This window comes from Ovis aries, chromosome 7, assembly GCF_016772045.2.
Source record: "Ovis aries strain OAR_USU_Benz2616 breed Rambouillet chromosome 7, ARS-UI_Ramb_v3.0, whole genome shotgun sequence".
Taxonomy (NCBI): domain Eukaryota; kingdom Metazoa; phylum Chordata; class Mammalia; order Artiodactyla; family Bovidae; genus Ovis; species Ovis aries.
In genome coordinates, this window is record NC_056060.1 from 99,722,824 (window position 1) to 99,735,137 (window position 12,314).

Consider the following 12,314-nt stretch of genomic DNA (forward strand, 5'->3'; position numbering starts at 1 on the left):
CACTGTAACCTTCTAGGGTTGGGAGACCTGAATGGACCTGCCTTCTGGAGAATGGCAGTGCTTGGTGAGCCCCACCAGAGAAGAACCGGAGTCGCCCTCCCATAGATTTAGCCAAGTACCATGATGGTAATAGGTGGCATCTGTTACGCGTCATGTATGTGCCTGGGATTCTACACACTTTTTTTTTTTTCAATATTTATTTGGCTGTGCAGGGTCCTAGTTGTAGCGTGCAGGGTCTTTAGTTGCCGTCTGTGGGATCTAGTTCGATCCCTGTGAGAAATCCCTGGAGTCTTAGCCACTAGACCAGCAGGGAGGTACCTGCACATCACTTTTATGAGGCAGGTGTGTTGCCCTACTCTGTAGGTGCAGGACTTGAAGATGAGCAGCGTTGGCCCTCGTCAGGATTGGAGCGTGTGGGCACGCAGGTCCTGCTCCCGCCCATTGCTCCTCTGTGCCTCTCCTGCTTCCTGGTCAGCGGTTAGGCCTCTGCTCTACGTTTTCGTGGTTAGTTCTCTAGGCTGCAGTGAACAAAAGCCTTGATACATTGTATCTTCTAAGCCTTTGTGTGTCAGGCTCTTTTCTTGAATTAATAACACGTTTCTCGCCCGCCTAACATCTGCAGGATTCAGGGCCTGCATACATCTGTGGGCTCGAATAGCCATCAACAGCTTCTTCAAAGAGCTGGAATCTGTGGAGGAGGAAAGGGCTGCCAGCACAGGAGCGGGCAGGGTGGGAGACCTCGAGGAGGAGGAAGTGATGTTTGCAGAGATGTGGAGGCAGTCAGTACATCAGTTAAGTTAACAGCATCACTCCATGGGAAATAGATGGGAAAACAGTGGAAACAGTGTCAGACTTTATTTTTTAGGGCTCCAAAATGACTGCAGATGGTGACTGCAGCCATGAAATTAAAAGACGCTTACTCCTTGGAAGGAAAGTTATGACCAACCTAGATAGCATATTCAAAAGCAGAGACATTACTTTGCCAACTAAGGTCCGTCTAGTCAAGGCTATGGTTTTTCCCTTGGTCATGTATGGATGTGAGAGGTGGACTGTGAAGAAGGCTGAGCACCGAAGAATTGATGCTTCTGAACTGTGGTGTTGGAGAAGAACTTGAGAGTCCCTTGGACTGCAAGGAGATCCAGCCAGTCCATTCTGAAGGAGATCAGCCCTGGGATTTCTTTGGAAGGAATGATGCTGAAGCTGAAACTCCAGTACTTTGGCCACCTCATGCGAAGAGTTGACTCATTGGAAAAGACTCTGATGCTGGGAGGGATTGGGGGCAGGAGGAGAAGGGGACGACCGAGGATGAGATGGCTGGATGGCATCACAGACTCGATGGACGTGAGTCTGAGTGAACTCCAGGAGATGGTGATGGACAGGGAGGCCTGGCATGCCGCGATTCATCGGATCGCAAAGAGTCGGACACGACTGAACGACTGAACTGAACTGAGAGGAATCCTGAAAGGGCAGATACAAGATAAACTTGAAGAGCGTAGACTTGGTCAGACTGTGGAGGTTCGTAAGCTTTGATATATGCTTAAGGAGAAAGGCTGTGCTGGCACTTAGAGAGCCCCAGGGGGAAGACAGGCAGAGACAGGGCAGTTCATGTGGGGCTGAGGCCTGGAGTAGGAGGGGCTGAGCTGGGGAGGCCTTCTTGGAAACAGGATGTTGTGGCTTCCATGATTGGGAACCCGCCTGCCAATGCAGGGCCATGAGTTCGAATCCTGGTCCGAGGAGATCCCACATGCCTTGGGGCGGCTAAGCCTGCGCGAAGCTTGCACACACACACACACACACACACACACACACACACACACACACAGTGTTATAAGGGGCAGAAAAAGAGACAGAACTCGATGCCTGCCTCTAAATAGTTGCCACATGAGCCAGCAAGTCCAAAAGGCGGCGACTCCGAGCCTGCCTGAGACTGGACAGAAGCAAATTCAGAAGGAGGCTGGCTTTCGGGAGGGAAGGCATGCTGATGAGTTTCGATTTTTAGAAAGCTGGGTTTGGGATGACCGTGCGGTTTCCCCATTGAGAAATCCAGCTTGTGATTGGAGATGCCCACTTGGAAATTTGGTCAGCCATCCAAGCCGGCCAAGTCTGAGCATCATTTTGTTCAAGTGACAGTTGCCGTCGGTGAGTGGGAAGGTCCCAAGGAAGAGACGAGAGGAGGGGTGCAAGGACAGAGCGTCCGTCTAGAGGGCACGGTCGTTGTTCAGTCGATCAGTCGTGTCCAACTCTGTTACCCCATGGACCACAGCACGCCAGGCCTCCCTGTCCTCCACCACCTCCTGGAGTTTGCTCAAACTCCTGAGGGTACGGAACCACGTGGAAAGAGCAGCAAACACGAGAGAAGCTGAGTCCGAGAGCTGGGAGAGACCAGGGCAGGCACGTGGAGAGGGAGCCACAGAGGCCAGGGGCCGAGGAGGAACGCCGCCCTGCAGCAGAGCAGTCTGCAGCGGGCGCTCAGCCGTGGCACCCCGGCTTCCAGGGTCATCCTGTGCACTGTTGGGTGTCCAGCAGCATTGCTGACCTCCAGAGAATGTCCCCAGACATTGCTAAATGCCCCTTCGGGGCAAAATCACCCCCAGTGAGAACCACTGGTCTAGAAGGATAAGGAGTGTAGAAAGCCCATGGGGTCTGGCAGTTAAGAGTATTATTTGAGTAGAAGGCTGGCAGCAGAGGTTTTGAGAGAAAGATAGAGCTGCCGACGCCTTGTTCCAGCACAGCAAGCCCCATCCAGGCTGCTCTCCAGAGTGTAAGCTCAAAGGTTGGCGGTGCTTCAAGCCAGTGGATCTGTGGCAGTTTGTCACAGAGCAGCAACAGGAAACTGAAGCTCACTGCACGTTAATAAAGAAGAAATAAAGGAGACTGACAGCGTAGCTTACAAGTGGAAAGTCACAGAGTCGAACAGAGGTCTAGAAATGCAAGAGAATCCATCGGAATTAAAGACTGTGTCTTTGTATATACTTAGATACAATTCACATCTTTTGCAGTGAAAATATCTGTCCATATTCCTCACAAAAAATGTTTTTTAGTACATACAAAGAAACAGCTCAGGTTCGGCACAGGGAAACCTGCAGCAAATGCAAAGTGGCATGTGATGCGCGGCGTCATTGCGTGTGTGTGTGAGAGAGAGAGAGGCAGGCAGGCAGCTGTGGGGCTTGGGGACAGCGAGACCGCAGCCCGAGCCCGAGCTCGTCCTTCCCGCCCTCGTCACCCAGCTGCTCCGTCCCCATCCCCCTCGTGTCGCTGTCCAGCTGTCCACCGTCTGTGGCATCTGCTGCCCGCCCCCTCCGGCAGGAGGCGTGGCTAAAAGCCCAGTCTGTTGGGCATCTCTGTGCTGGGGCAGCGGGCCAGGGATGAACAATCAGGGATCAATGACAAAAGCGACGTTGTATCAGAGGACACAGTCCCGGATTAGCAGGCATCCTCCGGGGTTCACACACCTTCCAGCAGGATCTTCAGCTCTATCAGCCGCGGCAGGGCTCAGGCCAGGGTGGGCGGTGGTGGACTCTGCCGACGCTGCTGTTACCAGGTTCTCGGCCTTCAGAGGCCCACGGCAGAGTGGGCCCAGAGGTCACCTCTGTGGCTCCCTGCTCCTCTCTCGCATGGCTGTTTTCCCAGCAGGATAGTGTGGATTTTGTCTTTGTGGTCAGAGTATGTAGGTGAAGGGATTGATCTCGTTAGAGGTAAGCATGGATGCCTCTAGTCATTGTAGACTGCTGTCCAGAAAGGGATGCTTGGGCTCATCGGCTGAAACCCCGCCTTCTGGAAGGCAGAAGCTGAGGCTCAGGAGGAAGAGGAGTGCTCTCCGGTGTCACTGAGGGCAGTGTCCTCTCCTGAGCTTGGGGTGCAGGGCCCTGCTCTCAACACTGGCCTGCCTGCCTTCTCCATGTCCCTTCCACGGCCTTCCTGTGCTTTGCTGAGCTTTATTTTAGGAATTGTCCATTATGTTATTAGTTTAAATGTAGCCTTCAAGCTTTAAGCCATGGGACAGAATTCCCATATTGTGGGCTGAGATCAGATCTTTTAACAGCCATGCTCTGCGGGCCATGTCGGAAACTGGACCACAGCTGAGCTCCTGGTCATCAGTCCAGTCCAGTCTCTCAATCGTGTCCAACTCTCTGCGACCCCATGAACTGCAGCACACCAGGCCTCCCTGTCCATCACCAACTCCCAGAGTTTACTCAACCTTATGTCCATTGAGTCGGTGATGCCATCCAGCCATCTCATCCTCTGTCAACCCCTTCTCCTCCTGCCCTCAGTCTTTCCCAGCATCAGGGTCTTTTCCAGTGAGTCAGCTCTTCATATCAGGTGGCCAAAGTATTGGAGTTTCAGCTTCAACATCAGTCCTTCCAATGAACACCCAGGACTGATCTACTTTAGAATGGACTGGTTGGATCTCCTTGCAGTCCAAGGGACCCTCAAGAGTCTTCTCCAACACCACAGTTCAAAACCATCAATTCTTCGGTGCTCAGCTTTCTTTATAGTCCAACTCTCAGATCCATACATGACCACTGGAAAACCATAGCCTTGACTAAAGGGACCTTTGTTGGCAAAGTAATGTCTCTGCTTTTTAATGTGCTGTCTAGGTTGGTCATAACTTTCCTTCCAAGGAGTGAGCGTCTTTTAATCTCATGGCTGCAGTCACCATCTGCGGTGATCAGGGCTCCATAAACTGCCCAGTTGAGTAACTGACTGTTGGTCTGCTTAGCTGGGGGCTCGGGGGAAATCCTCCCGCCCCATGGAGGCTGCGTGACGCGCCCGCTCGCCTGGGCTGAGCCAGGTCTGTTCCGCGGAGTCCCTTCTCTCGCACGTTTCTGGTCAGGGCAGCCCCGAAGGCGCCGTGGCTCTAGCTTGTTTGTGGGGTTTCCGCTCGTTGCTGTGGTTCCAGCCTGTTCTCCGCTGTGTGTTCATCCTTGCCGGCTCCTGCCCGCCCTGCAGACGTCAGGCTGCGGAATCAGGGCAAAGTCAGCAACGTTACCCAGACTGCTTTACTGACTCCTGGAGCTCTGATGTCAAATCCCTGTAAATTGCTGTATATGATACAGTACACACGCACACCCCCCAAAGCGCTTCTGTTCGCTGGTTGAACCCGAACCAGCATGTCCATCCCCGTGAAGCCCCTGTTTTATTCACTATTACTTTCTCAGTGGGGCTTACAGGCAGTCCACTGTATATGTGGGCCCATCCTATCTGTGGTTATATATCTGTGATTCAGCCCAGCCGCCTGACTTTCTTAGTGGCTTACTTCTGATGCACATCCAAAGTCCCGCCCTCCAAAGTTCTCCAACATACAGGTGTTTGATACTCCCAAAGAACGCAAAGTCAGTTCCAGCCCAGCCCTCTCTGGTGATGAAGCACAGACAGTACCCAGAAAGCGCAGCCCTGGGGGAAGAGCTGCAGCTCAGGCCGGCGGGAGGCAGAGGAGACACGGAGAGCGAGCTCGCGGGCCGCAGTGGCCAGAGCGGAAAGCCGGGACAGGCAGGGGACGTGAGTCCTGGCCGGAGACGACTGGAAGCTAAGGCTGCTCTGGCGTTTCAGGAGCCAAAGAGCGTGCCGTCAGGAGGCTTGTAGTGCCACTGTGCGTCTGCCAGACACTGGCAGGCACCCACCCTCACCGTCCACACACACGCAGGCAGGTCAGAGTCTGCACATGTACACCCCGTGTCCTGGCTGTGGCCGTCCGGGGTCCCAGTGATCCAAACTGTATTCGGAGTGTAAAGAATTATTAAGGGTTCTATTTCAAGGAATAAAAGTTTTATCACCTAGAAAGTCTGGAAGAGACTTTTTAGTCTCATTATTCAGGATAGACTTTAAGGTTCTAGGTGCTTAGAATTCTCTTAGAAGCCAAATACAGACGAGGAGGAAGAGACCATCTGAAGAGGTTCCTCATGGTCTCCATTGATGTTTATCTTGGAATAAGCCCTCCAATCTTGGGATGTTGAGGAAAATGAGACTAGTGAGGGAAAAGTGGAAATGAGCCTTCCAGAAGGTGCCTTTAACCTGCGGTGCTATGCCGACACGTGGAGAGGGTTACCAGGCGGTGACAATCTAGAAGCTGGGAAAACATTCACAGGAGGACGGCTTCCACCTCACACTGGTTGATTTTGCTGTTAAAACCTCTGTCTCTGCCTGGGAGGTCACTTCACATCACTAACAAGCAAGGGAAATAAAAGCGTGCTGTCATCCTGGACTCCTAAGAAGCCAGCTTTTCCCTAGAGTCATAATATCACTGTATTGCAGCTTCCCGCCTCCTCTCCTTCTTAACGTTTTCGTGACACATCACAGACGGTGATGCTCATGACTGGCTCCTGCACATCAAAGGGAGTCCCCTGGTCCGTTCAGGAGGCGGGAGGCCTGCGGATACGCTTCCGTGTTTCCCTGGTCCGTCCAGGAGGCGGGAGGTCTGCGGATACGCTTCTGTGTTCTGACGCTCTGGCTTACTTCCGTTAAGAGCTCCCTCAGCTCTGGTCTCTGAAGCGCCTGACCGGAACCAGTCCTGTTCACCTTGCTGCTACCTGTCTCTGCTTGACTCGGATTCCCACAGCAGCAGTTCCAGCCCACGGCTCAGGAGAATAGTCGATGCCTCAGCGGATGAATCTTTTAATATTCTGTTACCCAGTAAAGTCAGGCTTTAAGGGTCTAGAGGCTGAGGTTTTCTCTCCATTCTAAAAATGAAATAGAATTTGGGTGAACCTAATTGAAAAAATGTTTCCAGCGAGTAATCAACTTTTGGATGAGAGGTTCTGGCCCAGCTTGCTGCAGGAGAGTTTCCAAAGATGCCTCAGAGCCTTTCCATCTCCACTCCTGGTGACTTGCTTGCCCTGACACCTCCCCTCTGGTCAGGCTCCAGCCTCCTTCCTTCCACTGCGATTCCAGCCATGTCCACAGCTCTTAATCTACATAAAACACGATGCTATTTTCTTTGGACTGAAAGTAAAATTAGCAGGAAAGGTAATATGTTTATCAATATCATTGACATAGTTTGTTTTTTAAGTACAATTGAGTCATCATTATTTTCAGGTATAATATAGTGATTCAGTATTTTTATAGATTATACTCGATCTATAGTTTTTTATAAGATAATGTCTCTAGGACCTCCCTGGTAGTCCAGTGGTTAAGAATCTGCCTTCCAATGCAGGAGACATGAGTTCATTCCCCAGGTCTGGAAAGATTCCACCAGGCTCCTCTGTCCATGGGATTCTCCAGGCAAGAATACTGGAGCGGGTTGCCATTTCCTCCTCCAGGGGGTCGTCTCAGACAAGGGGTCAACCTAAAGTCTCCTGCGTTGGCAGGCGGCTTCTTCACGACGCCCAAGCGTGTATGCTTGCGGCCTGCTTACTCTGGGCGCAGCGGCCGGCGCCTCTTCGCCCCCTCCGCCGTCTTGCCCCTCCCCGCCGCCTCCCCGCCGTGGCCTCCGGTTCGTTCTCTGCATCTGTCAGGCTGTTTATGCTTCGGCATGATTAGTTGTTTCCTATCGTTGGATTCCTGACATCAGCCGTAACGTGCAGTGTTTTTCTGTGTCTGACTTCATAAGCATAATACCCTCTGTGCCCATCCACGTTGGTGCAAATGCAACAAAATTTCGCTTTTTCACTACTGAGTAATACTCCATTCTGTATTTACGTAACACACCGCACCTTCATCTGTTCACCTGCAGGGGGCGCTTGGGTTGCTTCCGTATCTTGACTGTTATAAATAATGCTACTGTGAACATGGGGTACGTGTATCTTTTCAAATTATTGGTTGTTTTTTCCCTTAGAGTATATACCCTGGGGTGGGATGGCTGGGTCTTTCGGCAGTTCTGTTTCTAGTTTTTTGAGGAACCTCCATACAGTGTCCATAGTGACTGCATCAGTTTACATTCCCACCAACACTGCCCCAGGGGTCCCTTTTCCTCACATCCTCACCAACATTGCTTTGTTATTTGTAGTCTTTTTGACCATAGCCATTGACAGAGCTTCCCAGGTGTAACGGGGGCTTCCCAGGTGGCGCTCGTGGTAAAGAACCCTCCTGCAAATGCAGGAGGCATAAGGGACATAGGTTCAGTCCCTGGGTCGGGAAGATCCCCTGGAGGAGGAAGTAGCAGCCCACTCCAGTGTTCTTGCCTGGAGAATCCCCCTGGACAGAGGAGCCTGGCAGGCTGCAGCCCACGGGATCACACTGAGTCGAACACGACTGAAGTGACTCAGCACCCACGAATCGCCGGGTATGGGTTGCTCATTGTGGTTCTGATTTCCGTATCCTTGACTTAGTTTTTCCCTAAGTGCAGGTTTTATGTACAACAGCAGCAGACACCCTGGCTCAGGCTACAGCAGGGTCGTGAACAGGAAGGGTTTTTCACAGGAAGAGGAAGGAATCTTTCTAAGGCAGGATAATTATTTTAATAGCCCTCCCTCAAGGGAAAATGCAGATGAGGGTGAAGCTGTCTCGGGCAGTTGGATAAACCTTGAGGAACACAGCAGGATTTACATTCCCAGAAAATCCCATGGACAGAGGAGCATGGTACGCTACAGTCCTTGGGGTCACAAAGAGTCGGACATGACTGAATAACTTCACTTTCACTTTTCCCCAAATGCAGGACCGTGCCCGAAGCTGAACGGATGTGAATGGGGCTCTGGGCGCTGACCGCTGCTCTCGCCTCTGGGGGCGTTTGACCCACGCCGAGACGCCTCACTGAGTCCCACTCTGTTCTTGTCCCCGCAGCGCCAACCTGTCCAAGGCCGCCTGGGGCGCGCTGGAGAAGGGCGGCACCCAGCTGATGATCCGCTCCTACGAGCTCGGCGTCCTCTTTCTGCCCTCAGCATTTGTAAGTTCACGCGGCTCCCTGACCTGCCGTGAGCGGGAGGGAGGCGGGGGCCTGACCGCCTCGAGCGGGAGGGAGGGGGGTGTGTGCTCCCATCCTTGGGCTTCCCAGGTGGTGCTGGTGGTGAAGAACCCACCTGCCAACACAGGAGACGTAAGAGATGCCGGTTTGATCCCTGGGTGGGGAAGATTCCCTGGAGGAGGGCACGGCAACCCCCTCCAGTATTCTTGCCTGGAGACTCCCATGGACAGGGGCGCCTGGTGGGCTTATAGTCCATGGGCCGCAAAGAGTCAGACACGACTGAGTGACTCAGCACGCACGCACTCAGGTTCTCTTCTTCAGTCTCATGACTGGCCCAAGGTCAGGTCACACAGCTGTGAATTGTTTCCCCGATCACTGTTCTGGGTGCCGTGTGGTCACTGCTCTCAAGGAGTGTATCCAGTAGGTGATGGAAGATCCTGCTTTGGGCAAAGTTAATAACAGTCTTTAAATAAAGATTGTGAACCAGAATGTTAAAGTTACTACAAGATCAGCAAAGGGAGGAGTGAGCCAAGTGTGAGGTTTGTTCTGGGGTGGGGTGGCCGGAGACCACCTTCCGGAGCAGGATGTCTTGAGGAGGGGGCAGTGAAGGGTCCCGAGGATTCTCAGTCAGCAGGGAGGAACAGGAAAGGCTGGCTATGGAGGAACTGGCCTGAGCACCAGCCTGGAGGCAGGGAGGCTCACAACATCTGCTGGAGACGGGGTCCCGGGGTCACAAAGGACCTGCTGTCGCACCACGTGGGAAGCCGTGTCTTTCTCTCAGTGTCCCTTTTCTTTTCTTGCCACTCACTGTAGCTGAGTTGCTGGTAAGCACACCTGTGATGCTGGCCCTTGGCACTCCACTTGGCCTGGATCAGAAGACTCAGCCAGGGGAGCGCTGTGAGCTGGTCCTGAGACTTCCCTCCAGGCCCCGCAATGTGAGGGCATGGTCTCAAGGCGGGCCGAGTGCCTTTTCTCAGTCTTGGGGGGTTCTCACAGAACCATCTCACAGGCTGTCCTGGGGCAGCCCCGTCACAGATGGGGTCACAGTCAAGGAGGCGACTTCCCCAGGTTCCCCCCCAGCGGATCCAGCAGCCCCCACTGCCCCGTCCGCCCGACCCTCCTGTGGCCGCTCAGCTGTGTCGCCGAGAGGTAGTAAATCCTCAGCACGAGGGAACTAACACCCGTGTGCTGTGATTGTAGTGACTGGAGCTTTGAGCGCAGGCTGGAGTCGCCTTCCAGCGACAGCTTCGGTCGTGGAATAAATTCCCTGTCCCTCGCTGGCTTCTGTTGCCAGCATCTGCAGACTTGCGGTCCTTTCTAACTGTCCCGACACGATCCCTCATCACGAAAACGAAAGCAGGAAAGAAGCACGCCGCGCTTGCAGAGGCTCTCAGCCCCTCTGAGCGACTGAGTTTTGCCTCCGATGTAGCTTCTGTGTGTGCGTTAGAGAAAGAGTGGCCATAATCGTTGAGAATCCCCAGAAGGACTCTAGGCTAGACTCTTCGCTCAGATGATAAAGAACCCGCCTGCCAGTGATAGATGCCGGTTCGATCCCTGGGCCAGGAAGATCCCCTGGAGGAGGGCATGGCAACCCGCTCCGGCATTCTTGCCTGGACAGTCCCCTGGACAGAGGGGCCTGGTGGGCCACAGTCCATGGGGTTGCAAAGAGCAGGACACGACAGAGCAAGGAGCTCACCACTGCTGGGCATTCTAGGTAGAATAAGGGTGGAGTCACATATAAAGACCATCAGGCAAGAATATTAAAAGAGGGACTCCCCCATCCTACACTGTGCCCCAGGGTCAAGATCGAGGCCTCCAGCAGGGGCTGCGGAGCTGGCTTACTGGGGCGGCGGCTCTCGAGTGAGCAGGCCCGCGCCGTGTTTCCACCTGCAGATCCGCGCTTCACGGCAGGCCTCCTGCACCCTCTCAGGAGCCCGCACACCGCCGCCGTCTCGACATCAGGCTTCTTCCCATCTGGGAAGATCGCCGTGTCCTTCAGCGAGTCATCACTGACTGGGCAGAGTGCTGAGACGAGGCGTGTGTACAGCACGAGTGTCTGACCTCGCCTCCCAGGGGCCTGACGGTCGAGCTGAGCAAGGACGTCCTTGCAGTGAAGCAGATGCCTTGTGTGAGAGACGCCCCGGGCATAAGCTGGCCGCTGAGACGCATGAGGAGGGCTGAGAGACGCCCCGGGCGTAGGCTGGCTGTGAGGCAACCCGGGCATAGGCTGGCTGAGAGACGCCCCGGGCGTAGGCTGGCTGCTGAAATGCGTGAGGAGGGTTGAGAGATGTCCCAGGCATAGGCTGTCTGTGAGACGCATGACGAGGGCTGAGAGACGCCCCGGGCGTAGGCTGGCTGAGAGACGCGTGAGGAGGGCTCTGGGCCGAGTGAGCAGAGCCCAGAGGTCTCAGTGCATTTCCAAGGTCTTTTAGGTGCGTTTTTCAGAAAGAAACCAGCTTGAGCTGCCTTAGGCCCACAGAAGGGGGCTATGCTGGGATCATGGGATGGGAAGGACAGTGGAGACGTGGAGGGCCGGGCCGGCCGGCCCCCGACGACGGGCTCTGTGGGCTGCCGCCCCTGCTGCAGCTCCGTCGCGGAGCTTCTCCGCCCCGTTGCGGGCCGTTCTGCGTTTCTAGTCACTGCACAAGCTTGGGTCTGCCCTCCACGCCTCTCCTTCCCAGCCCCGGCCCCCAGTAGGGGCCTGCTTGCAGAGAAGGCAGTTTGGTGTGAGCTAGGAAGCCACCCAAGAGGTAGGAGCTGACTGCCAGAGAGTTTCACCCATGAGTGAGGTGATGTGTTTTATCAGCAGGAAGCAGCTGAAGGGTTTTTGCAGCACAGGAGACGTTGTCCTTCAGCCGCTCTGTCTCATCCGCGTCACGTACTGTTTGGCGGAGCTTCTAAGAATGCAGGAGACCTCTGTGTGGCCCTCAGAGAACTAACGTTTATGGATTTGGCTTTGAGGGCAACCCGGAGATCTCTGCCAGGTCATCGGTCACCTTGCAGAGGCTGCAGGAGCCCAGAGCGAGACTTGGCTCATGGAGGAGAGGCCCTCCCACACACAGTGCGCCCGGCTCGTCCCTGGACTCGGCGCCTGGGGTGGCCTCCCACACGGTCGGCTCTGCAAGCACCTCCCGCCGCCTCCGAGGAGGCAGATGAAGCGGGGTCTTCATTCTCGGGAGGCCTGTGCCGCTGTCCCAGCCAGGCAGCCCTGCCTTGGCCTCTTTCTTAACACTCTGGGCTCCCCACTGATGGGGTGGGGCCCACGCACAGAGTTGGGGGTTGTCTTTACTCAGCCCATTGATGCAAGCAGGAATCTCGTGGAGACACCCTAGAGACACTGGGGCGATGTTTACCGGTTCCCTGGTATCCCGCGCCACCCTTCTCGGGAGCCTTAATCTGTGTTATGGACGGCCCTGAGGCTCCCCGGCTCCCCCCACCCCCTCTCTCATCTCCACCGCAGGTGCTGCTCCTCTGCACC

General features: G+C 54.5%; 1 protein-coding gene across 7 annotated transcripts in view; it reads left to right on the plus strand.

Moving 5' to 3' along the window:
* Positions 1–12,314, plus strand: part of TDP1 (tyrosyl-DNA phosphodiesterase 1) — a 72,704-nt gene that overhangs the window by 46,172 nt on the left and 14,218 nt on the right. For all 7 annotated transcript variants that reach the window (XR_009601316.1, XR_006060485.2, XM_012182213.5 and 4 more), the window contains one exon: positions 8,716–8,818. Coding sequence is in view for 4 of the 7 variants with exons in the window: in XM_012182213.5 (XP_012037603.2) it covers positions 8,716–8,818 (103 nt within the window). In the remaining 3 variants the exon portion in view is untranslated. Of the gene's footprint in view, positions 1–8,715; positions 8,819–12,314 lie in introns of those variants that run through there.